We start from the raw sequence: 27,998 nt of genomic DNA on the forward strand, positions 1-27,998 counted from the left end.
CTAATTGGGGTTCCCGAGGGCGCCTAAAGGGACGGAGGGCCAGAATATGTATTTGAAAAAATCCTAGCTGAAAACTTTCCTAATCTGGGAAGGGAAACAGGCATTCAGATCCAGGAAATAGAGAGATCCCCCCTAAAATCAATAAAAAACTGTTCAACACCTCGACATTTAATTGTGAAGCTTGCAAATTCCAAAGATAAAGAGAAGATCCTTAAAGCGGCAAGAGAACAAAAGTCCCTGACTTTTATGGACAGGAATATTAGGGTAACAGCAGACCTCTCCACAGAGACCTGGCAGGCCAGAAAGGGCTGGCAGGATATCTTCAGGGTCCTAAATGAGAAGAACATGCAACCAAGAATACTTTATCCAGCAAGGCTCTCATTCAAAATGGAAGGAGATATAAAGAGCTTCCAAGACAGGCAGGAACTGAAAGAATATGTGACCTCCAAACCAGCTCTGCAAGAAATTTTAAGGGGGACTCTTAAAATTCCCCTTTAAGAAGAAGTTCAGTGGAACAATCCACAAAAACAAGGACTGAATAGATTTCATGGTGACAAGAAACTCATATCTTTCAATAGTGACTCTGAACGTGAACGGGCTTAATGACCATATCAAAAGGTGCAGGGTTTCAGACTGGATAAAAAGCAGGACCCATCTATTTGCTGTCTACAAGAGACTCATTTTAGACAGAAGGACACCTACAACCTGAAAATAAAAGGTTGGAGAACCATTTACCATTCAAATGGTCCTCAAAAGAAAGCAGGGATAGCCATCCTTACATCAGATAAATTAAAATTTACCCCGAAGACTATCGTGAGAGATGAAGAGGGACACTATCTCATACTCAAAGGATCTATCCAACAAGAGGACTTAACAATCCTCAATATATATGCCCCGAATGTGGGAGCTGCCAAATATTTAAACCAATTAATAACCAAACTGAAGAAATACTTTGATAATAATACACTTATACTTGGTGACTTCAATCTAGCTCTTTCTACTCTTGATAGGTCTTCTAAGCACAACATCTCCAAAGAAACGAGAGCTATAAATGATACACTGGACCAGATGGATTTCACAGATATCTACAGAACGTTACATCCAAACTCAATTGAATACACATTCTTCTCAAGTGCACATGGAACTTTCTCCAGAATGGACCACATACTGGGTCACAAATCGGGTCTGAACCAATACCAAAAGATCGGGATAGTCCCCTGTATATTCTCAGACCATAATGCCTTGAAATTAGAACTTAATCACAACAAGAAGTTTGGAAGGACCTCAAACACGTGGAGGTTAAGGACCATCCTGCTAAAAGATGAAAAGGTCAACCAGGAAATTAAGGAAGAATTAAAAAGATTCATGGAAACTAATGAGAATGAAGATAAAACCGTTCAAAATCTTTGGGATGCAGAAAAAGCAGTCCTCAGGGGGAAATACATCGCAATACAAGCATCCATTGAAAAACTGGAAAGAACTCAAATACAAAAGCTCACCTTACACATAAAGGAACTGGAGAAAAAGCAACAAATGGACCCCACCCCCAGCAGAAGAAGACAGTTAATTAAAATTCGAGCAGAACTAAATGAAATTCAGACCAAAGACTGTGGAACAGATCAACAGAACCAGGAGTTGGTTCTTTGAAAGAATTAATAAGATAGATAAACCATTAGCCAACCTTATTAAAAAGAAGAGAGAGAAGATTCAAATTAATAAAATCATGAATGAGAAAGGAGAGATCACTACCAACACCAAGGAAATACAAACGATTTTAAAAACATATTATGAACAGCTGTACGCCAATAAATTAGGCAATCTAGAAGAAATGGACGCATTCCTGGAAAGCCACAAACTACCAAAACTGGAGCAGGAAGAAATAGAAAACCTGAACAGGCCAATAACCAGGGAGGAAATTGAAGCAGTCATCAAAAACCTCCCAAGACACAAGAGTCCAGGGCCAGATGGCTTCCCTGGGAAATTGTATCAATCTTTTAAAGAAGAAATCATACCTATTCTACTAAAGATGTTTGGAAAGATAGAAAGAGTTGGAACTGGAGGGTATTATGCTGTGTGAAATAAGTCAATCGGAGAAGGACAAACAGTGTATGTTCTCATTCATTTGGGGAATATAAAGAATAGTGAAAGGGAATATAAAGGACGGGAAAAGAAATGTTGGGAAATATTAGGAAGGGAGACAGAACATAAAGACTCCTAACTCTGGGAAACGAACTAGGGGTGGTGGATGGGGAGGAGGGCGGGGGGTGGAGGGGAATGGGTGACGAGCACTGAGGCGGACACTTGACGGGATGAGCACTGGGTGTTTTTCTGTATGTTGGTAAATTGGACACCAATAAAAATTAATTTAAAAAAATAAAAAATAAATAAATTACCTAGGGAAAAAATAAATAAAAATAAAAACAATGTATAAAGAAAAAAAATAAAACCATGATTGAAAGAACACTAGCAGGATTTGGGAAAAGGAAATAAGACTACAGAGAAGACAAGAGATGCTTCCTTTCTACTGAGACCAGTAAAGTAAAATCAAATCAGGCCAAATTAAAAATACTATAACCAAAATGCCATCCCAATGGAGGTGATCAATATGACGGGTGATGAAGGAGAGAACTCAGTCAGAGATAGATAAGATATAATTATAAAAAAATAGGGCAGCTGGGGGGTTCAGCCATTTAGCGCCACCCTCAGCCCAGGGTCTGATCCTCGAGACACAGGACCAAGTCCTACGTTGGGCTCCCTGCTTCTCCCTCTGCCTGTGTCTCTGCCTCTCTCTCTCCTCTCTGTGTTTCTCATGAATAAATAAACAAGCTCTTAAAAAACAATTATATAAAATAAGGACTGAAAAGAAAAGAGAAACAAGGGCAAAGACAACAAATGCAGGAATATGGATTGTAATTATTGCTCACATCACATCCATTGTCCGTTATCTTCTAGATCCTTGATCTCCAATCCTCCCTCTTCTCCTACTACATCAAACATGGGAAATCAAAAATAACCCACAGATTCTCTATAATTTGATGCAAGGGAATACTGACTCCTCACAAGCCCCTACTGAACCAGGACCCCGTCCCCACCATTGACCCACAACACACACCCTGAGCCTCTATCCTCCCTTGGCTCCATTCAAGCACTTATGACTTTCTGAGTGGCCTAAACTTTTCTCAACAGACATGATGGTGAAGGTGATAAAGGTTTTAAACTCTCTTGTGTGTGTGTGTGTGCATGCGTGTGTGTGTGTGTGTGCATGTGTGTGTGTGTGTACATTTGTATTTTCTTCAGATGCCACAACCACAATATGTCCTGGTTGGTGTTCTTCAGTTTGCCCAGGTTGGCACAAATATTGATACCGAGTGGGTGGTTCAAGACAGGGACCCCTTCAGAGATTTTTCTTCTCTACTGTTGATTGCTGTGACTCTTACAGAGAATTGAATTTTCTTGGAGGAATTTCTAATTAATAGGTGTTTAGGAAAAATAGCAAGCAAATCTAAGCAAATTTCTCTTTTGTGCATGTAGGGATAATTTTCACCAAAAACAAAGAGAAAAGAAAAGAAAAGAAAAGAAAAGAAAAGAAAAGAAAAGAAAAGAAAGAAAAAGGAAAGGAAAGGAGAGGAGAGGAGAGGAGAGGAGAGGAAAGGAAAGGAAAGGAAAGGAAAGGAAAGGAAAGGAAAGGAAAGGAAAGGAAAGGAAAGGAAAGGAAAGGAGAGGAAAGAAAAAAGAAAAAGAAAAGAAAAGAAAAGAACTGTTTCTAAATCACAGACTGAATAGGTAACAACAGAATCCTGTGCCCAGAGAGGCTCCCAGGAGGAAACTGCTCCATGGAGAGGAAGCCCAGGCCCTGACAGGAAACCTGCCCAGAACCTCCCTCTGCATCTGCTCCTGGGCCTTGAGACAAAAGTAGTGAGGCGTTTGCACACCCTGCTGGTCCTGATCCCCTTCTGCAGGGAGGTTTGTGTCTGGGCTCACACTGAGGTCGCCTCACTGTGTCCCTTGCACAGTAATACACGGCCGTGTCCTCGGCTCTTAGGCTGTTCATCTGCAGATACAGCGTGTTCTTGGCATTGTCTCTGGAGAGGGTGAATCGGCCCTTCACAGCGTCTGCGTAGTTTGTGCTACTTCCACTACCGCTAATTTCTGCAACCCACTGCAGCCCCTTCCCTGGAGCCTGGCGGACCCAGTACATCCAGTAGCTACTGAAGGTGAATCCAGAGCCCACACAGGAGAGTCTCAGGGACCCCCCAGGCTTCACCAGGTCTCCCCCAGACTCCACCAGCTGCACCTCACCCTGGACACCTGCAGACACAAGACATCCTGGTCAGGAAACTGTCCCACATCCCCTGTTTCTCTCACTTACCTCCACTCACAGACTCAAGGTCTCTGGTTCTCCATGAATTACCTTTTAAAATAGCGACAAGGAAAACCCATCCGAGGACAGATTCCATGGTGGTTTGTCTGTGTTGTGTCATGAGCATTGAATGGGGTCACCTGAGGATCCTCAGGCTGGGGCTCTTCTCCCAGCTGCAGGGTCGGGCCTGGGCTGGTTTAATCAGTGGAGGGAGGGTCCTATTTGAATGTCCTTTGAATAAATAATCAGCACCATACCTACATTTGGTTCTTTACAAGTTATTAACAAGGATTGCTTTACATCTGTAGGCCACTGTCTAATGTCTTGTGACATTATGAAGTCTTCAAATCTATGAAAAAAATACCTTTTCATTTCCTTATGACTTTTTAAAAATCTCTCATCAATGTAGGTACTGTTAGTGAACAGTATTTTGCCTCCTTCAGAATATTTAATCCTACAAAGTATATTCTTAACATCGGTGTCAATGTAATAAGGTTTTGTTAATTGCCTTTTAAATTCTCTATGTTATGGATGCCTGGGGGGCTCAGCGGTTGAGATATGCCTTTTGCTTTGGGTGTGTTCCTGGAGTCAAGGGATGGAGCCTCATGTGGGGCTCCCAGCATGGAGCCTTCTTCTCTCTCTGCCTGTGTCTCTGTCTCTTTCTGTCTCATGAGTAATTAAATGAAATCTTTAAATTATAAATAATGAGTTGTTACTGTGTGGACACTTGGATTTATTTTGTATGTTGATTTTTATCCTATAGATTCCATGAAGATCTTCATTAATTAAGGGTTTGGTTTTGGAACTTGTCAGGTTTGACCCTACAACAGATCATGTCATATGGATACAAGTATTGTTTTCTGTATCTATTGATTTAAAAATCTTTTATTCTTTGTTTCCTAAACTTCCTGGATTGGAATTCCAGTCATTGCCCCAGTAAGTGTTTCCTTCTATTCTACCTGGTTATTTGTCTGGACTTATTACTCTGTAGACATATGAAAGACCTACATGGAGATGTATTTCATGTTGCATGTGCATGAGCTCCCTGGAACACAACACGCAATGATCAAAGTAGGCAGCCCTTGTGCTTCTTACACAACAGGATGTGGGTTTTGTAGATATAAGGCCAGGATATTGGGTTTGAGTCAGTGAATTAGTGAGGAACTGACATGGGATGTTTGCACAGCCTTCTGGGCCCTACAGACGGTTCTGCTGCTGAGGATGGTTCACCTCTCCTGGTTCAGAGAAGAGAATTTTCTCATGGGAGATCTCTATGATTGACAACAGCTTAGTACTAACTCCAGGAAGGAATATGTGAGCAATCCACCTTTGCCTGGCTGAGGGAGCTTAAAAGGTTCTTGACACAACAAATGCAGTCTGAAGTTGCAAGAGTATCAGCGTTGGATTCATGTGTCACTAGAATCTTTGGTAGCCATACATCTCTAGGATTGTGTGTCTCAACTCTGTATAAGAAAGTCTACGATGTTTTGATAAGGATTGCATTGACTGTGTAGAATATTTTGGGTAGCATATATTTTCAAAATATTAGTTCTGTTTTTAAAAAGTATTTCATAACTTTTGTATTCATGAGAGACACCTAGAGGGATACAGAGACATAGTCAGAAGGAGAAGCGGGATCCCTGCAGGGAGCCCACTGTGGGATCCATCCACAGACCCTGAGTTTGACCTGAGCCAAAGGCAGACACTCAATCACTGAGGAACACAGGTGTCCCAACAATAGTTATTCTTCTAATCCATAGCATGCAATCGCTTTCCATCTCATTGTGTCTTCCTCAGTTTACTTCTTAAAACGCTGATTAGGCAGAAAAATGTTGAAAAAAAATCAAAGTGCCACAGCAGTGGCATCACAATGTTTGTGGTCAAGCTGTTTTACTGAGTCGTTATCATCAAGGCAAGCTGGTACTGGCACAAAACAGCACATAGATGAATGGAACCGAGTAGAGAAGCCAGAAGTGGACAATCAAATCTATGATCAACTAATCCTCCAGAATCAAGAAAGAATGCACAATGTAAAACACACAGACTCATCAATAAATAGTGCTAAAAACTTGGATGGCCACCTACAGAAGCATGAATGTAGACTATTCTCCTACCGCAGACACAAAGATAAACTCAATATGAATGAAAGATCAAAATCTGAGGCAGTAACTCATCAAAATCATAAAGGAAAATACAGGTAGCAACTTTTGACCTAAAATGCAGTGATTAATGGCAATACATCTAAGGCATAGGAAACAAAGGAAAAAATGAACTACTGGGACTTCTTCAAGATAAAATCTGCACAGCAATGCAGTGGTCAATATAATGAGAGGCAACCTACAGAATAGGAGAAGATATTTGCATAAAAAATTCATAATAAAAAAAATCAAGCAATCCAGCCAAGAAATTGGGAAAATACCTTTACGGGCATTGCCCCAAAGAAGACCTACACACGGACAACAGGCAGTTGAGAAAAATGATCCACAAGAATTGTCATCAGGGAAATACAAAGGAAAATCACAAGGAGATACCACTTCTACAACTCAGAATGGATACACTAACATGGCTGGAAATAAATATTGCAGAGGATGTGGAGAAAGGGAGAACTCTTGCACTGTTGGAAGGAATGAAAGCTGGTGCAGGCTCTTCAGATAAAGGAATCAAATCTCCTCAAAAACTGAGAAGAGAGCCACCCTATGACCCAGTCATTACTATCCTGGGTATTAGCTTCAGAGACACAGATGTAGTTAAATGAAGGGTCACCTGCACCCCAATGTTCACAGCAACAATGTCCACAATAATTAAACTGGGAGGAACCATGGTGTTCCTCAACAGGGAAAAAGGATAAAGAAGATGTGGTTTATATATAAATTGAAGTATAATTAAGCCGCTAGAAATTACGTATAACATGAAGGAATATTCAAGTCCATATGGTTGGAACTTGAGGTATTATACTGAGGAAAATAAACCAATCACCGATAGGCAATGATATGGTCTCAGTCATATGTGGAATATAAGAAATATTGAAAGAGACCAAAAGGGAAGGAGTGGAACTGACTGGGGTAATACTAGAGAGGAAGGTAAACCATGAGAGTCACTTAACTCTGGTAATTAAACTGAGGGTCACTGGAAGGGAGGTTGTTGTGGGGATGGGGTAACTGGCTGATGAGCATTAAGGAGGGTACGTGATGTGATGAGCACTGGGTGTATAGTAAATTTTGGAAAATTTAATTTAATTTAAAAATAATAATAATAATAATAATAATTAATAATAATAATAATAATAACAACTTTGGTCTGTGCTGGCTGCTGTAACATCTAAATGGATTTGGCAAATCAAAAGAAAGACCTTCATTTCCCATAGTTCTGGAGTCTGTGACGTCTGAGGTCCAGGTGCACGCACATGCAGTGTCTGGAGACCACCCACGTCCTAGCCTGTCCTTTCCCTGTCACCTCACATGGGGCAGGAGGCAGGGATATTTCCTAGTCCTGGTGAGTAAGGTTCCTCATCCCATCCTGCGGATCGATCTGCTGACTTAAGTGCTCCCCAAGGCCCCACCTCCTCCTCCCATCTCATGGGCCTTAGGTTTCAGCATGAGGATGGTAGAGGTCACACACAATGAACTGATATCTACACCTGAAGGATCAATGAAAGGACCTCTTCCAGCTTTTTTCTCTTATTTTTCATAATTGTTTAGTGGCATTTTTCACCACACCATGTTTTGAATGTTACCTGATAACTCCTTGATCTCAAGTCCTAACTGTTCTCCTCTTGCCCTACTTGTCAAACTGTTGTGACCAGAGCAGATGTGACTGCCTTTTTGTGTTCATATTGACTGCTTTGAGAATCTATGTTTTTATTAAGTAATATTCCAAACTTCAGACTTTGTGTCCACGTGGTACATTGTAATGCTTTTTGCACGTAAATCTTGGATTTTAGGTGTCATGTGTCCCCATACAGTGATTTTATCCTACCCCTTAAATTGTAGAGGGTTTCTCATATGTCCTTTTGCACATTTCAGTGAGTCAGAATCTTGGCCTGTGCTCCTCTCCACAAGAGTTACTGGCCCTCTTGAAACACCTGAATGACAGACTGGCAGGGTTCCTTAGAAATGTGGACTCCTCCTGTATTGAGGATCATGATTTTGCTAAATTTAGAATTTAGCTGAATTTCAGAAGGTTTCAGGTAATGCAGTTGAATTTGTAACTCTCTATCAACTCAGTCACTGTGTTCCACTACAGTCAAATATGTGATTTTCTGTAATGGCTTTAATAAGCTTACCTAATGCAGAATGAGCTGCATTCATGCAGAGTTTGGGATATAATAAACTGGTGTCTGGAATAACATTTTCCATTGTATAGCCTATATTTCTATTTTCTTATCCCTCCTAAATGAGCAGTATAATGCTGCCTTTCCACTGTAAGTATTTGATGAATTCCTTTTACATTCAAATAGTATAATCCATCCAAGAGAAGAAAAATATCTACCCTTGAACCCTTCTACAGATTTATCAGGTATTTTTGATAAAAAATGTGGCAGGAAAATTCAGTTTGAATTCAATTTCAATCTGTGGCTCTAATCAACCTTAATTTTGGTTTTCTCAGATCAGTCCCCCTGACCCTGTGGCTGTGCACATGACTTCTCTTCTATCTCCAAATCTAATACTTTCCAACTTTGAATAGATCATATGCAGCAGGAAGACTGCCAGCAGAGCCTACGATCCAAAAGGCACCTGTGTCCAATTCACAAAGACATGGAGTCCTGCCTATAATATTCCTGCAATTATAGTCCCTGGGGACACTACCTGCCCTCCTAGAAGCCCCATCTCACTGCTAGGAGGTGCATTGCTCTTTATGTCACTTGTTGGAAGACGATAGGTGTATGGACCACATATGTCTACATGTACTTCCTGCAACATAATATAATAATTGTACAATATTCAAAGGGCTCCTACAAACAAAAATAAATCCATAGGATCCACAATCAGAGTTGGGGGGAAATAAGTTTAGGAAATTCTGAAACAAATTAACAGAGTTCAAGGTGGACCTCCAACATAAAAATAAGAAAGAATTCACCACACCGTCTTTAGTATAAAAAAATATGGGAGTAAAGAGTTAAGATGTCAGAAGATTAGGGGGACTCAGGGCTTTTCACATCGCTGTAACAGATGGATGGTTATTGAATCATTTTAAACATCGAAGAAATTGATCAGAGATGAAAGAATAAAAACGGCAAGACTCGTAAAAGAATACTGAACATCTCTCTGTGTGTGTGTGTGTGTGTGTGTGTGTGTCTGTGTGTGTGTTTCTCGTGAATAAGCAAATAGAATCTTATAAAAGGATATTGAGCAGGTTGTGGAGTGTTGGAACTGTGAGGTGTTGACTTAGGGGAGAGTCAACCATGGGGATGACAGTAGGAAGGAGGTTGCTTGCAGAAGCTACGGTCAAGGATTTTAAAGACAAGAGAGGAACGTGTGAATCTTTAGAATTCTGGTCCTGCACATGCACCCCGATATTTATAGCAGCAATCTCCACAATACCCAAACTGGAAGGAGCCCCGGTGTCCATCGAATGATGAATAGATAAAGAAGATGTGGTCTATGTATACAATGGAATATTACTCAGCCATTAGAAATGACAAATAGCCACCAATTGCTTCAACATGGATGGAACTAGAGGGTATTATGCTGAGTGAAATAAGTCAATCAGAGAAGGACAAACATTATATGGTCTCATTCATTTCAGGAATATAAAAAAAATAGTGAAAGGGAATAAATGGGAAAGGAGAAAAAATGAGTGGGAAATATCAGAAAGGGAGACAGAACATGAGAGACTCCTAAATCTGGGAAACAAACAAGGGGTTGTAGAAAAGGAAGTGGCGGGGGTGGGGGTGACTGGGTGATGGGCACCAAGGTGGGCAATTGATGGGATGAGCACTGGGTGTTATTCTGTATGTTGGCAAATTGAATACCAATAAAAAATAAATAAATAAAAGAATTCTGGTCCTGCGTGGAACGAACCTGGTATGATGGTGCTCAAGTGGCAAAGTGGGGAAATTTCCAGGATCTGTGGTCCGCCTGAGTCCTACAAACAAAAAGTGGCACCATGTGATAGATGGTTAAGAAGAACTATTCTGGAGCTGGGTAAACATTATGTCTGAGTGCAGGCATTGTGATTTGTGTTTCCATAAACTGAACCATGTGTGGTCCTGTGCCTCTATCCTGAGGCCAGCAGGCAGAAAGTAAGAGACCATGAGACCCTTGCTCGGAGGACCATCCCAGGTCCACACCACAGGAATACCTCATATTGACATTTAGTGACTCATTCATGTGTCTGAGATAAACCAGCTTAGACACAGGCAGGGTAAAGATTGGGTTCAGGTGTAAACTGAGGACAGGACGGCTTGATGGCTGTCCTGTGAGGGCTCCCTGAAGAGGGGGGTGCAAACATTCAACCCCAGGCCAGAGGTAGGAGGCCATGTTCATAACAGCTCTCTGATACACCCAGGAAGAGAATCACAAAACCCCCAAAACAGGCCTCAACAAGGTAGGGTGTGAGAATCTCCAGAGGAAACAAAAACAATAGGAAACAATAACAATCCATTGCAAACTACACTCTGAATTTACAGATTCATCCAAGCCCATCTCAGGTCCAGGGGCTGCATATTGCCAGAGGAACTGTGTGCTCCATCCCTTGCTCCATCCTCTCACGTTATGTTCTGAGTGTGTGTGTTTTGGGACAGCTGCTATGTGTATAAATATTAGTGAAATCAGCAAAGCCAACTACTGCCATGCTTCTGGGCATTTGGAGCTGCTCCCCTGCCTTGCTGACCATGAGTGGACTAACCTTCCCTGAAACAGCTTCACCGCCATGTAAGTTCATATGTAGATTATGGAATAGGATGCTAGGGCTGTTAGATATTGACATGACCAAGTCATGTTACCTGGTTGTTGCATATCCCATGACGAAAATGTTTGCATTTAAATAAAATGATAAAGAGTAAGTAAGTCAGGTAGGTCCATTGGGGGGTTCCATTGAGGAAATCTAAAGGGAATCTGATCTCATGTCCAGAGGGAGACACACAGATGCAGGTGAGTTTGAAACGAGGACACAGGGCACAAAATGTTCATAAGTGACAAGGCACATATGTCACAGCCATCAGTACAACACAACCCTGTAAGGTGATGGTGTGACAAAAATCCCACAGGGTCATCACATCCTCATCTTCTGGAAATGTTATAAAAGAACATCCTTAAACTGAAGTTCCAAAGTGTCTGAGCATCTCTGACTCTCTTGTATCATTATTCTCCTTCTGTGTGTCCACTGTGACATTTTGACAGATACCTATGGTTTGCAACAGGTTAGTTCTAGTCCTGCTGAGAAATGCACCCTTCACTGGATGAGGGAGGCTAACGGATACTTTTTGAAACAAATACAGCAGGGCAATGCCACAGCATCAATGTATCCCTCATATCTCTCTGTGTGCCATAAAAATCTCAAGATTATATGTTCATACTCTGTGAAAAATGTCCAGGATGTTTTGATAAGTATTCTTTGAATATGTAGAAGGTTCTGGGCAGCATAGAGATTTTCACAATAATTATTTTTCCTTTTTAAAAAAATATTTATTTTTTTATTCAGGAGAGTCACACAGATGGAGGTAGAGACATAGGCAGAGGGAGAAGCAGGCACCCTCCCAAAAGCCTGATTCAGGACACCATCCCAGGACCCCAGGATCACACCCTGAGCCAATTGCAGGCACTCAAACTCTGAGCAACACAGGTGCCCTAACAAGATTCATTGTTCTAATCCAAAAGCATGGAAGGTTTTCCATCTCTTTGTGTCTTCTTCAATTCCTTTCCTAGGTAGCCAAATAGGTAGAAACATTTGGGCCAAGAAACATCCTACAGCTGTTGGGCAAATCAATATTTGCAGACAAGCTCTATTATAAAGTCTTTATCATCAAGATAGCCTGGTATTGGGAAAATCAAAACATAGATCAATGGAACAGAGCAGAGAACGCAGAAATGGACCCTCAACTCTATGGTCAACTACTCCTCAAGAAACAAGAAAAAAATATCTAATGAAAAAAAGTCCCACTAATAAATGGATCTGAAAAAAATTGGACAGCCACCTGCATAAGAAGGAATGTGGACCATTCAGCTACACCAAACACAAATATAATCTCAAAATGGATGAAGTACCAAAATCTGAGACACTAATCCATCAAAATCCTAGAGGAGAATTCAGGTAGCAACTTTTTGTCCTCAGCTGCAGCGACTGCTATCAAGGCACCTCTCAAAAGGCTTAGGAAACAAGAGGGAAACATAGGGGAAGTATACTATTAGGACTTCATCGAGATAGAATATGTACAACAATGCAACAGGCGACAAAATGAAAGGCAACAAAAAGAATAGGAAAAGATATTTCCTTAACAAAGTCAGCACCCAACAAAACAAACAATCCACTCAAGAAATGGAGAGAATGCAAAAGAAGCCATTTCTCCAAAGAAGACCTACACATGGCCAACAGGAAGATGAGAGAAGTGATCCACATGATACGTCATCAGGGAAATACAAATGAAAACCACACTAAGATTCCACTTATACAACTCAGAATGGATAAAGTAACAAGGCTGGAAGCAATAAATATAAGCGAGGATATTGAGAAAGTGGAACTTTCTCTTTCACTTTTGGTGGGAATGCAGGCTTGTTCAGAAACTCCAGAAAACAGAATGGAATGTCCTGAAAATGTGAGAATAGAGTCACCCTATGATGGAGCCACTACACTACAGGGTAGTTAACCCAAATATGCAAATTGAATGAAATTAAGGGATTGTTTCAACCCAATGTTCACAGCAGCAATGTCCACAATAGTCAAACTGTGGGAGGAATCATGAAGCCCTTCTACAGAAGAGTGGGTAAAGAAAGTGCGGAAGGAGCTTCAATGTCCATTGACAGATGAATGCATAGAGAAGATGTGGTTTATATATACAATGGGACATAACTCAGCCATTAGAATCCATGAATACCAACCATTTGCTACAACGTGGATGGATGTGGAGGGTATTATTTGAGTAAAGTACGTGATTCAGAGAAGGACAAACGTTGTATGGTTTCACTCATACAAAGAATATAAGAAGTAGTGCAGGGAATAAAGGGGAAAGGAGATAGAATGAGTGGGAATCATCAGAGACAGTGACAGAACATGAGAACTCCTAACTATGGGGGAAAAAAAACGAGGAGAGTGGAAGGGGAAACGATCCGGGAGTTGGGGTCCCTGGATGACAGGAGCTGAGGGGGGCAATTGACAGAATGAGTACTGGCTGTTATAATATATGTTGGCAAATAGAAATCCAATAAAAATATACAAATTATGTGGATTATATATACAATGGGATATTACACAGCTGTCAGAAATGATGAATAAGATGAAATAACATTTCCTTCAACATGGGTGGCACTGGAGGTATTATGTTGAGAGAAATTAACCACAGAAAGGCAATGGTATGGTCTCACTCATATGTGGAATATAGGAAATATTGAAAGAGCCCATAATTGAAGGAGTGAAACTTAGTGGGGTAATACAACAGAAGAAGAAAAATCATGAGAGACACTTAACTCTGGGGAAAAAAACACTCAGGGTCGCTGGAAGGGAGGGGGTGGGGGATAGGGGATCTGGGTGATTGGAGTTAAGGGGGGCACATGATGTGATGAGCACTGAGTATGTAGTAAATATTGGTAAATTCAATTTAAGCAAAGAAAATCACTAGCCTGTCCCAACTCCTGGAACATCGTACATGGACTGGGTGGATCAAACCACAGACACTCATTCTCACAGATCTGGAATCTGGGACGTCTGATGTCCAGGTGCAGGCACATGTGGCATCTGGAGAGCACCCACGTCCTAGCCCGTCCATTCCCCATCAACTCACATGGGGCCAGGAGGCACAGAGCTTTCCCAGTTCGAGTGTATTAGGGCCCTGATTGAATCATGAGGCTGCACCTCCTGACCTAAGTGCTCCCCTGGGGCCTCACCTCATCCGCAAATCCCATGGAGCAGGATCATGTCCCTACCACTGACCCACAACACACACCCTAAGCTAGTGTACTCCCAGGCACCATCCAGGCATTTATGACATGATGAGAGGCCTGCCTGGCTCTCATCAGATATGAAGTCGAAGGTATTTAAAGTTTATACTCTTGTGATTGTGTGTGTGTGTGTGTGTGACCTCAGAGTCCACCTCCCTACCATGTCATGCTGGGAATTTTTATCACTCCCAGGCCATATTAACATTTTTGTAGAATGTCTCTTTTCTCTTGTGTTGAATGGAGATTACTGAATACCATGATGTGCTAGACAACAGTTATCATGGAGTCCTGTGATCCAAAGACAGTGCCAATACGATTCATGAAAATGTTCAGATGACATGAATGGAATTATTTGTAATTGATTAATACTTCTGATCAGGGAAAGTTAAATACAAGTAAGTGCAAGTGCTATAGTTGAATTCTAAGTCTCTAAGAAACAGACTAAATAAGTAAACACACAATCAAGTGTTCAGAGGGGCTTCCTGGGGGAAACTGCTCCTTAGAGAGGAAGCCCAGACCTAACAGGAAACCTGTCCAGAACGTCCCTCTGCACCTGCTACTGGGCCTTGAAGACAAAAGTGGTGAGGAGTGTGCACTCCCTGGTGGTCTGGATCCCCTACGACCGGGAGGTTTGTGTCTGGATTTACACTGAGGTCCCCTCACTGTGTCCCTCACACAGTAATACACGGCCGTATACTCGGCTCTCAGGCTGTTCTTCTACAGATACAGCGTGTTCTTGGCGTTGTCTCTGGAGATGGTGAATCGGCCCTTCAGAGCGTCTGCGTAGCTTATGCTACTTCCATCAAACCTAATATCTGCGACCCACTGCAGCCCCATCCCGGGAGTCTGACGGACCCACTGCATGCTGTAGCTACTGAAGGTGAATCCAGAGGCCACACAGGAGAGTCTTAGGGACCCCCTAGGCTTCACCAGTTCTCCCCCAGACTCCACCAGCTGCACCTTACTCTGGACACCTGCAGACACAAGACATCCTGGTCAGAAAACTGCCCCACATCCCGTTTCTCTCACTCACCTCCACTCACAGACTCAAGGTCCCTTGTTCTCCATGAATTACCTTTTAAAATAACGACAAGGAAAACCCAGCTGAGCACAGACTCCATGGTAGTTTGTCTGTGTTGTGTCGTGAGCGCTGAAAGGGTCCACCTGGGGATCCTGGGGCAGGGGCTCCTCTCCAGCTTTAGGGTTGGGCTGGGCTGATTTAATCAGCATTGGGAGGGCCTATTTGCATGTCCTTTGACTATATAGTCAGCACCAGTCTTAGATTCAATTCTTTACAAGTTATATACAAGTATTACTTCACAACAGTAGATGACATTATTTTGATGGCACAGTGAATTTATGATGTTCTAATCCATCAGTGTATTTATCTTTGCATTTCCTTGTCATTTTGAAAGTCTCTCATTAATATAGTTCACTTTTAAATGCATTTCCACTCCTTAAAGAAGTGTAACCATAAATATTTATTTTTGAAACCAGTGTAAGGGAAATGTTTTGTATATTTTATAGAGAAATTTGGTTGTTAGTGTGTAGAAATTAATTTTATGGTCTAATTTTATTTGATATCCTGAAATTTCCCTGAGTTCATTACCTACCTTTAACTGTTTTTTTTTTTTTGGAATAATTTTCTTCGTTGACTATGTATATGTAAACAAATTATTTTATTCCTGTTGAATGATTTTAAAATCTTTTATTTTATTATTGCGAAATTTCTATGGTAATCTTCGACTTAGGGGCATTGATGTTTCCTTCTTTTCTTTCAGACACTTTCTTCTAATATTTTGTTTGATATATGGCAAATCTGTGAGAGCAAATGAATTTTTTTGCATGAGGATGAGCTCCCTAATATACGGTGTGATGTGGGATCTCAGGACAGGATAGGAAGTCTTTTTTAAATAAATTTATTTTTTATGGGTGTTCAATTTGCCAACATACAGAATAACACCCAGTGATCATCCCGTCAAGTGCCCCCCTCAGTGCCCGTCACGCATTCACCCCACCCCCTGCCCTCCTCCCCTTCCACAATCCCTAGTTCGTTTCCCAGAGCTATGAGTCTTTAATGGGTAGGAAATATCAGAAAGGGAGATAGGAAGTCTTTTCACAACTTCTGCCCAATTCTCATTGGAGATACTTGTGGCTGTTGAGCTTGAGACATTCATTTTAGATAGGAATATGAACCTTTAATCTGAAAAGACATTTCCAAATATCTTCTCCCATTCTTTAGGTTGCCTTTCAATTAGACTGAGTGATTCCTTTGCTGTGAAAATGCTCTTTCTTGATGAATTCCCCATGCTTCATTTTCCTTTTCTTTCTTTTGCCTCTGGAGACACCTCTAGAAGTGGTTGCAGCTGAGGTAGAAAAAGTGCTGCCTGTGTTTTCCTGAGGATTCTGATGGTTACCCAACTCATTTAGATCTTTCATCAACTTTGAGTCCATTGCTGTGAATGATCTAAGAAAAGTGTCCCCTTTCATTCTTCTGCATGTGGGTCTCCAATATTCCCAATGCCATTTGTTCAAGAGAATTTCTTTTTTTTCCATTGGATATGCTTTCCTGCTTTGTCAGGATTTATGACCACAGACTTCAGGTTCCATTTCTGGGTTCTCAAACTTTTCTATTTATCTATACGTCTGTATTTGTGCCAGTGACATAGTGTCCTGATTATCACAACGTTGTAATTTACCTTGACAACCAGAATCAGGATGTCTACAGCTTTGCTTTAATTTTTCAGGATTGCTTTGGCTATATGAGCTCTTTGTGGTTCCCCCAAAATTTTCTGATGTTTTCTCTAGCTCTTTGAAAAATTTTGGTGATATTTAAATACGGATGTCTTTGAATATGTCACTTGGTTTTGGTAGCATAGATATTTTATCAATATGCATTCTTCGAATTCTGGAATGTTCAGACCATACAACCATGGCACTTTGGTTAGGATTTTTCATTACCTGACGATTTCTGGTGTAATTATAAATTGCATCCAGTCCTTGATTTTCTTTGTTCTGCCGAGTTCTTTTAGAGAAATAATAGGTTTGTTATTTTCTATAGTTCACTGACCCTACTGAGCTTACTCAGATTCTTTTCTTCTTTACTGTTGAGTTTAATAAGTTCTTTATAGATCTTAGATACTAGCTCTTTATCTGATATATTATTTGAAAATAATCTGCTCCCAATCTGTAGCTTGTCTTTTAGTTTTTTTGACTGTTTTATTGATGTGCAGAAGCATTTTATCTTTTTTTTAATTTTTTTACTTATTTTATGATAGTCACAGAGAGATAGAGAGAGAGGCAGAGACACAGGCAGAGGGAGAAGCAGGCTTCATGCACCAGGAGCCCGACGAGGGATTCGATCCCAGGTCTCCAGGATCGCGCCCTGGGCCAAAGGCAGGCGCCAAACCGCTGCGCCACCCAGGGATCCCAGAAGCTTTTCATCTTGATGGAGACCAAATAATTCAATTTTGCTCTTGTTTGTCTTGCCTTCATAGATGAATCCTTATTTTTATTTCTTTTATTTTTTTACTAAATTTATTTTTTATTGGTGTTCAATGTACCAAAATACAGAATAACAACAGTGCTCATCCTGTCAAGTGCCCCCCTCAGTGCCCATCACCCATTCACCCCACCACCCGCCCTCCTCCTCTTCCACCACCCCTAGGTCATTTCCCAGAGTTAGGAGTCTGTATGTTCTGTCCCCTTTTGATATTTCCCACACATTTCTTCTCCCTTCCCTTATATTCCCTTTCACAATTATTTATATTCCCCAAATGAATGAGAACCTATAATGTTTGTCCTTCTCCAATTGACTCATTTCACTCAGCATAATACTCTCCAGTCCACGTTGAAGGAATTGGTGGGTATTTGTCATTTCTAATGACTGAGTAATATTCCATGATATACGTAAACCACATCTTCTTTATCCATTCATCTTTTGATGGACACCAAGGCTACTTCCACAGTTTGGCTATTTGACATTGCTGCTATAAACATCTGGGTGCAGGTGTCCCGGAATTTCATTGCATCTGTATCTTTGGGGTAAATCCCCAACAGTGCAATTGCTGGGTCATAGGGCAGGTCTATTTTTAACTCTTTGAGGAACCTCCACACAGTTTTACAGAGTAGCTGCACCAGTTCACATTCCCACCAACAGTGTAAGAGGCTTCCCTTTTCTCTGCATCCTCTCCAACATTTTTGGTTTCCTGCCTTGTTAATTTTCCCCATTCTCACTGGTGTGAGGTGGTATCTCATTGTGGTTTGGATTTGTATTTCCCTGATGGCCAGTGATGCGGAGCATTTTCTCATGTGCATGTTGGCCATGTGTATGTCTTCCTCTGTGAGATTTCTCTTCATGTCTTTTGCCCATTTCATGATTGGATTGTTTGTTTCTTTCGTGTTGAGTTTAAGAAGTTCTTTATAGATCTTGAAAACTAGCCCTTTATCTGATATGTCATTTGCAAATCTCATCTCCCATTCTGTAAGTTGCCTATTAGATTTGTTGACTGAATCCTTTGCTGTGAAAAAGCTTCTTTACTTGATGAAGTCCCAATAGTTCATTTTTGCTTTTGTTTCTCTTGCCTCCGTGGATGTATCTTGCAAGAAGTTACTGTGGCTGAGTTCAAAAAAGGTGTTTCCTGTGGTCTCCTCTAGGATTTTGATGGAATCTTGTCTCACATTTAGATCTTTCATCCATTTTGAGTCTATCTTTGTGTATGGTGAAAGAGAGTGGTCTAGTTTCATTCTTCTGCATGTGGATGTCCAATTTTCCCAGCACCATTTATTGAAGAGACTGTCTTTCTTCCAGTGGATAGTCTTTCCTCCTTTATCAAATATTAGTTTACCATAAAGGTCAGGGTCCACTTCTGGGTTCTCTATTCTGTTCCATTGATCTATGTGTCTGTTTTTCTGCCAGTACCACACTGTCTTGATGACCACAGCTTTGTAGCACAACCTGAAATCTGGCATTGTGATGCCCCCAGCTATGGTTTTCTTTTTTTAAAATTCCCCTGGCTATTCGGGGTCTTTTCTGATTCCACACAAATCTTAAAATAATTTGTTCTAACTCTCTGAAGAAAGTCCATGGTATCTTGATAGGGATTGCATTAAACGTGTAAATTGCCCTTGGTAACATTGACAATTTCATAATATTAATTCTGCCAATCTATGAGCATGGAATATTTTTCCATCTGTTTGTGTCTTCCTCAATTTCTTTCAGAAGTGTTCCATAGTTTTTAGAGTATAGATCATTACGTCTTTGGTTAGGTTGATTCCAAGGTACTGTATGCTTTTGGGTGCAATTGTAAATGGGATTGACTCCTTAATTTCTCTTTCTTCAGTCTCATTGTTAGGGTATAGAAATGCCACTGATTTCTGGGCATTGATTTTGTATCCTGCCAAGTTACCAAATTGCTGTATTGGTTCTAGCAATCTTGGGGTGGAGATTTTTGGGGTTTTCTACGAAGAGTATAATGTCATCAGCGAAGAGGGAGATTTTGACTTCTTCTTTGCCAATTTGAATGCCTTTGATGTCTTTTTGTCTCATTGCTGAGGCGAGGACTTCCAGTCCTAGGTTGAATAGCAGTGGTGAGAGTGGACATCCCTGTCTTGTTCCTGATCTTAGGGGAAAGTCTCCCAGTGCTTCCCCATTGAGAATAATATTTGCTGTGGGCTTTTCGTAGATGGCTTTTAAGATGTTGAGGAATGATCCCTCTATCCCTACACTCTGAAGAGTTTTGATCAGGAATGGATGTTGTATTTTGTCAAATTCTTTCTCTCCGTCTATTGAGAGGATCATATGGTTCTTGGTTTTTCTCTTGCTCCTAGGATGAATCACATTGATTGTTTTACAAGTGTTGAACCAGCCTTGTGTCCCAGGAATAAATCCTACTTGGTCATGGTGAATAATTTTCTTAATGTGTTGTTGGATCCTATTTGCTAGTATATTGTTGAGAATTTTTGCATCCATGTTCATCAGGGGTATTGTTCTGTAATTCTCCTTTTTTGTGGGGTCTTTGGTTTTGGAACTAAGGTGATGCTGGCCTCATAGAACGAATTTGGAAGTGCTCCAATTCTTTCTATCTTTCCAAACAGCTTTAGTAGAATAGGTATGGATTTTTCTTTAAAAGTTTGATACAATTTCCCAGGGAAGCCATCTGTCCCTGTACTTTTGTGTCTTGGGAGGTTTTTGATGACTGCTTCAATTTCCTCCCTGGTTATTGGCCTGTTTAGGTTTTCTATTTCTTCCAGTTCCAGTTTTGGTAGTTTGTGGCTTTCCAGGAATGCGTCCATTTCTTCTAGATTGCTTAATTTATTGGTGTATAGTTGTTCATAATATGTTTTTAAAAACGTTTTTATTTCCCTGGTGTGGTAGTGATCTCTCCTTTCTCATTCATGATTTTATTAATTTGAGTCTTCTCTCTCTTCTATTTAATAAGACAGGTTAGTGGTTCATCTATCTCATTAATTCTTTCAAAGAACCGTCTCCTGGTTTTTCTGATCTGTTCCACAGTTCTTCTGGTCTCGATTTTGTTGAGTTCTGCTTGAATTTTATTAACTCTCTTCCTCTGCTGGGTGTAGGATCTATTTGTCGTTTTTTCTGTAGCTCCTTTAGGTGTAAGTTTAGCTTTTGTATTTGAGTTCTCTCCAGTTTTGGATGGATGCATGTATTGATATTTATTTTCCCCTCAGGCCTGCTTTTGCTGTATCCAAAAGATTTTAAATGGTTGTATCTTCATTCTCATTAGTTTCCATGAGACTTTTTAATTCGTCCTTAATGTTCTCATTGACCATTTCATCTTTTAACAAGATGGTCCTTAACCTCCACGTGTTTGAAGTTATTCCAAACTTCTTGTGGTCATTTAGTTCTAATTTTAAGGCATTATGGTCTGAGAATATGCAGGGGCCAATCCCAATCTTTGGTATTGGTTCAGAAGTGATTTGTGATCCATTATGTGGTCTATTCTGGAGAAAGTTCTAAGTGCACTTGAAAAGAATGTGTATTCAGTTGAGTTTGGATGTAAAGTTCTGTAGATATCTGTGAAATCCACCTGGTCCAAGGTATCATTTAAAGCTCTCATCTCTTTGGAGATGTTGTGCTTAGAAGACCTATCAAGTGTAGAAAATGCTAGAGCAAAGTCACCAAGTGTAAGTGTATTATAATTGAAGTATGTCTTAATTTTGGTTATTAATTGATATATTTGGCAACTCTCACATTTGGAGCATATATATTGATGATTGCTACATCCTCTTGCTGGATAGATTCTTTAGGTATGATATAGCATCCCTCTTCATCTCTCACTACAGTCTTTGGGGTAAATTTTAGTCTATCTTATATGAGGATGACTACTCCTGCTTTCTTTTTAGGACGCTTTAAATGGTAAATGGATCTCCAAACTTTTTTTTTAATAAATTAATTTTTATTGGTGTTCAATTTACCAAAATACAGAAAAAGACCCAGTACTCATCCCGTCAAGTGTCCACCTCAGTGTCCGTCACCCATTCCCCCCCAACCCCCGCCCTCCTCCCCTTTCACCACCCCTAGTTTGTTTCCCAGAGTTAGGAGTCTTTATGGTCTGTCTCCCTTCCTGACATTTCCCACACATTTCTTCTCCCTTCCCTTATATTCCTTTTCACTTATTTATATTCCCCAAATGAGTGAGAACATACACTGTTTGTCTTTCTCCAATTGACTTACTTCACTCAGCATAATACTCTCCAGTTCCATCCACATCGAAGCAAATGGTGGGTATTTGTCGTTTCTAATGGCTGAGTAATATTCCATTGTATACATAAACCACATCTTCTTTATCCATTCATCTTTCGATGGACACCGAGGCTCCGTCCACAGTTTGGTTATTGTGGACATTGCTGCTATAAACATCGGGGTGCAGGTGTCCTGGCGTTTCATTGCATCTGAATCTTTGGGGTAAATCCCCAACAGTGCAATTGCTGGGTCGTAGGGCAGGTCTATTTTTAACTCTTTGAGGAACCTCCACACAGTTTTCCAGAGTGGCTGCACCAGTTCACATTCCCACCAACAGTGTAAGAGGGTTCCCTTTTCTCCGCATCCTCTCCAACATTTGTGGCTTCCTACCTTGTTAATTTTCCCCATTCTCACTGTTGTGAGGTGGTATCTCATTGTGGTTTGGATTTGTATTTCCCTGATGGCCAGTGATGCGGAGCATTTTATCATGTGCATGTTGGCTATGTCTATGTCTTCCTCTGTGAGATTTCTCTTAATATCTTTTGCCCATTTCATGATTGGATTGTTTGTTTCTTTGGTGTTGAGCTTAATAAGTTCTTTATAGATTTTGGAAACTAGCCCTTTATCTGATATGTCATTTGCAAATATCTTCTCCCATTCTGTAGGTTGTCTTTTAGTTTTGTTGACTGTATCCTTTGCTGTGCAAAAGCTTCTTATCTTGATGAAGTCCCAATAGTTCATTTTTGCTTTTGTTTCTCTTGCCTTCATGAATGTATCTTGCAAGAAGTTACTGTGGCCTATCTCCAACCTTTTATTTTCAGGCTGTAGGTGTCCTTTTTTGTAAAATGAGTCTCTTGTAGTCAGCAAATAGATGGGTCCTGCTTTTTTATACAGTCTGACAACCTGCGCCTTTTTATTGGGTCATTAAGCTCATTCATGTTCAAAGTTACTATTGAAAGATATGGGTTTAGTGTCATCATGATATGTATTCACTACCTGTTTTTGTGGATTGCTCCATTGGACTTCTTAAAGGGGAATTTTAAGAGTTCCCCCTTAAAATTTCTTGCAGAGCTGGTTTGGAGGTCACATATTCTTTCAGTTCCTGCCTGTCTTGGAAGCTCTTTATCTCTCCTTCTATTCTAAATGAGAGCCTTGCTGGATAAAGTATTCTTGGTTGCATGTTCTTCTCATTTAGGACCCTGAATATATCCTGCCAGCCCTTTCTGGCCTGCCAGGTCTCTGTGGAGAGGTCTGTTGTTACCCTAATACTCCTCCTCATAAAAGTCAGAGATTTCTTGTCTCTTGCTGCTTTAAGGATCTTCTCTTTATCTTTGGAATTTGCAAGCTTAACTATTAAATGTCAAGGTGTTGAATGGTTTTTATTGATTTTAGAGGGGGATCTCTCTATTTCCTGTATCTGAATGCCTGTTTCCCTTCCCTGATTAGGAAACTTTTCATCTATGATTTGTTCAAATACATATTCTGGCCCTCTTTCCCTTCCAGTGCCCTCAGGAACCCCAATTAAATGTAGGTTTTTCTTCCTCAGGCTGTCACTTATTTCCCTTAATCTATCCTCATGATCTTTTAATTGTTTGTCTCTTTTTTGCTCAAAAACAAAATTTAACTATTGAGACTTCGTCAAGATAAGAAGCTATTGTACAGCAAAGGATACAGTCAACAAAACTAAAAGACAACCTACAGAATAGGAGAAGCTATTGCAAATGACCTATCCGATCAAGGGCTAGTTTCCAAGATCTATAAAGAACTTATTAAACTCAACATCATAGAAACAAACAATCCAATCATGAAATGGGCCAAAAACATGAAGAGAAATCCCACAAGGAAGACATAGACATGGCCAACATGCACATGAGAAAATGTTCTGCATCACTTGCCATCAGGGAAATACAAATCAGAACCACAATGAGATACCACCTCACACCAGTGAGAATGGGGAAAATTAACAAGGCAAGAAACCAAAAATGTTGGAGAGGATGCGGAGAAAAGGGAACCCTCTAACACTGTTGGTGGGAATGTGAACTGGTGCAGCCACTCTGGAAAACTGTGTGGAGGTTCCTCAAAGAGTTAAAAATAGACCTGCCCTATGACCAGCAATTGCACTGTTGGGGATTTACCCCAAAGATACAGATGCAATGAAACACTGGGACACCTGCACCCCGATGTTTATAGCAGCATCGTCCACAATAGCCAAACTGTGGAAGGAGCCTCGGTGTCCATCGAAAGATGATGGAAAAGAAGATGTGGTCTATGTATAAAATGGAATATTCCTCAGCCATTAGAAATGACAAATACCCACCTTTTGCTTCAATGTGGATGGAACTGGAGGGTATCATGCTGAGTGAAATAAGTCAATCTGAGAAGGACAAATATTATGTGGTGTCATTCATTTGGGGAATATAAAGAATAGTGAAAGGGAGTAGTAAGAAAGGGAGAAGAAATGGGTAGGAAATATCAGAAAGGGAGACAGAATATAAAGACATCTAACTCTGGGAAATGAACTCAGGATGGTGGAAGGGGAGGAGGGCGGGGGGTGGTGAATGGGTGACGGGCACTGAGGGGGGCACTTGACAGGATGAGCACTGGGTGTTATTCGGCATGTTGGGAAATTGAACACTAATAAAAATAAATTTATTATTAAAAAAATAAATTTCATGTGCATGCCATCAGGGAAATACAAATCAAAACCACAATGAGATACCACCTCACAACAGTGAGAATGGGGAAAATTAACAAGGCAGGAAACAACAAATGTTGGAGAGGATGCGGAGAAAAGGGAACCCTCTTACACTGTTGGTGGGAATGTGAACTGGTGCAGCCACTCTGGAAAACTGTGTGGAGGTTCCTCAAAGAGTTAAAAATAGACCTGCCCTACGACCCAGCAATTGCACTGTTGGGGATTTACCCCAAAGATTCAGATGCAATGAAACGCCAGGACACCTGCACCCCGATGTTTATAGCAGCAATGTCCACAATAACCAAACTGTGGACGGAGCCTCGGTGTCCATCGAAAGATGAATGGATAAAGAAGATGTGGTTTATGTATACAATGGAATATTACTCAGCCATTAGAAACGACAAATACCCACCATTTGCTTCAACGTGGATGGAACTCGAGGGTATTATGCTGAGTGAAATAAGTCAATCGGAGAAGGACAAACAGTGTATGTTCTCATTCATTTGGGGAATATGAATAATAGTGAAAGGGAATATAAAGGAGGGGAAAAGAAATGTTGGGATATATCAGGAAGGGAGACAGAACATAAAGACTCCTAACTCGGGGAAACGAACTAGGGGTGGTGGAAGGGGAGGAGGGTGGGTGTTGGAGGGGAACGGGTGACGGGCACTGAGGTGGACACTTGACGGGATGAGCACTGGGTGTTTTTCTGTATGTTGGTAAATTGAACACCAATAAAAATTAATTTAAAAAAATAAAACTACAAAAAAAATAAAAAATAAATTTCAAGTGGGATTAGTAGGTTTTGAGGATTATTTAAAAGTTACCTAGGTAAGTTGATGAGGACAGGTGTCTTGAGAACCCTACTCATCTGCCCTCCTGCCCCGCCCTGGTAAATTCAACTTAACAAAGAAAAATAAGTGGAGATTAGCCTGTGCCCCTGCTGGAACATCATACATGGACTCGGCAGAACAAACAACAAACATTCTCACAGCTTTGGAATCTGGGACGTTTGAGGTCCAGGTGCAGGTGTGGTGTCTGGAGAACACTCACATCCTAGCTCGTCCTATCCCTGTCACCACACATGGGACCAGGGTGCAGGGAGCTTTCCCAGTCCTGGTTTATAATGGCTCTGATCCTATCATGAGGCTGCACCTCCTGACCTAAGTGCTCCCCAAAGGCCCCACCTCCTCCCCTGATCTCATGGGCATTATGTTCAACATGGGGATGGTAGAGGTCACACAAAGTGAGTTGACGTCAGCACCTGAAGGATCCACGAGTTATTCCCTGTAGGGGGAAGACCCTTCAAGCTCCTCACCTTAAGGATCCTCATGCATCCAATAGAAGCTTCTGGTCTCTGAGTACATGGAGGACACATGACACATGATCAGCTGGTGACACTGGGGAGAGGACAGCCTCCATCTGAGATCTGGTAGGATCTTAGTTATTTGTATTGTCATTTTGTGTTTCATGCTGCTTCCATATATTATTCATCTCCTTTCCATGGGATTCAGAATTTTGTCTACTGAGAATGACCACGTCTCTCTTTTGTCCTTCCAGTTTGATACTTATTTAGTGAAATTATTCCTCACACCATGTGCATTCTTTACTGCCTGCTAGCTCCCTGATGTTCCATCCACAAGCCTCTCCTCCATCCAAAGATAAGAACTCAAACAATTACCCAGGGTTCCTTCTTTAGAAGCAGTTGGGACACTGACTCCACACAGGCCCATCCTGGAGCAGGACTCCGTCCCCAACACTGACGCACAACACACACCCTAAGCGAGTGTACCTCCTGGCACCATCCAGGCATTTATGACGTGATGAGAGGCCAGCCTGGCTCTCATCTGACATGAAGATGAAGATGATTAAATCTTATACTCTACTGATTGTGTGTGTTTGTGTGTGTGTGTGTGTGTGTGTGTGTGAATCACCTCTGCGTCCACATCCCTCCAATTTCATGCTGGGAATCTCTCTCACTCTCAGGCCATTATTAACATTTTTGTAGAATGTCTCTTTTCCCTTGTGTTGATTGCAGATTCCTCTATACCATTATGTGCAAGACAGCATATTAGCTTGGGGTCCTTTGATCCACAGTGAGCGTCACGAGGACTCATGAAAATGTTCAGATGATCTGAATAGAGTTATTTGTCATAGATGAATATTTCGGGTCAGGAAAAGTTAAGTATAAGTAAGTGCAGGTGCTATAGTTGAATTTCTAAGTCTCTAAGAAAGAGACTGAAGAGGTAAACACATAACCAAGTGTTCAGAGCGGCTCCCTGGGGGATACTGCTCCATGGAGAGGAAACCCAGAAGCCCAGTGTAAATCTGCCCAGAACCTCCCTCTGCACCTGCTCCTGGTCCTTCAAGACTGAAGTGGTGAGGAGTGTGCATCCCCTGGTGGTCCTGATCCCCTTCGACAGGGAGATTTGTGTCTGGGTTCACACTGAGGTTCCCTCACTGTGTCCCTCACACAGTAATACACGGCTGTGTCTTCGGCTCTCAGGCTGTTCATCTGCAGATACAGCGTGTTCTTGGCGTTGTCTCTAGAGACGGTGAATCGGCCCTTCACAGCGTCTGCGTAGCTTGTGCTACTTCCATCATACCTAATCCATGCGACCCACTGGAGCCCCTTCCCTGGAGCCTGGCGGACCCAGTACATCCAGTAGCTACTGAAGGTGAATCCAGAGCCCACATAGGACAGTCTCAGAGACACCCCAGGCTTCACCAGGTCTCCCCCAGACTCCACCAGCTGCACCTCACCCTCGACACCTGCAGACACAGGACATCCTGGTCAGGAAACTGTCCCACATCCCCTGTTTCTCTCACTCACCTCTACTCACAGACTCAAGGTCCCTGGTTCTCCATGAATTACCTTTTAAAATAGTGACAAGGAAAACCCAGCTGAGCACAGACTCCATGGTAGTTTATCTCTGTTGTGTAGTGAGCACTGAATTGGGTCACCTGGGGATCCTGGGACTCTGGCTGCTCTCCCAGCCACAGGGTCGGGGCTGGGCTGGTTTAATCAGTGGAGGGAGGGCCCAATTTGCATGTACTCTGGCTATGTAGTCAGCTCCAGACTGGATTCAATACTTTGGAAGTTATATACATACATTACTTCACAACTGTTCATCACTTTGTTTT

The 27,998-nt window shown here is 41.3% G+C and overlaps 1 gene segment (V, D, J or C); it reads right to left on the reverse strand.

Moving 5' to 3' along the window:
* Positions 1 to 27,780, reverse strand: LOC121492640. The segment is given in 3 exon segments: positions 1 to 23; positions 3,982 to 4,308; positions 27,730 to 27,780. Coding segments are annotated over 3 exon segments (396 nt in total).
* Between the last annotated feature and the right edge of the window lie 218 nt (positions 27,781 to 27,998).

The sequence above is a fragment of the Vulpes lagopus genome, chromosome 6 (assembly GCF_018345385.1).
Source record: "Vulpes lagopus strain Blue_001 chromosome 6, ASM1834538v1, whole genome shotgun sequence".
Classification (NCBI taxonomy): domain Eukaryota; kingdom Metazoa; phylum Chordata; class Mammalia; order Carnivora; family Canidae; genus Vulpes; species Vulpes lagopus.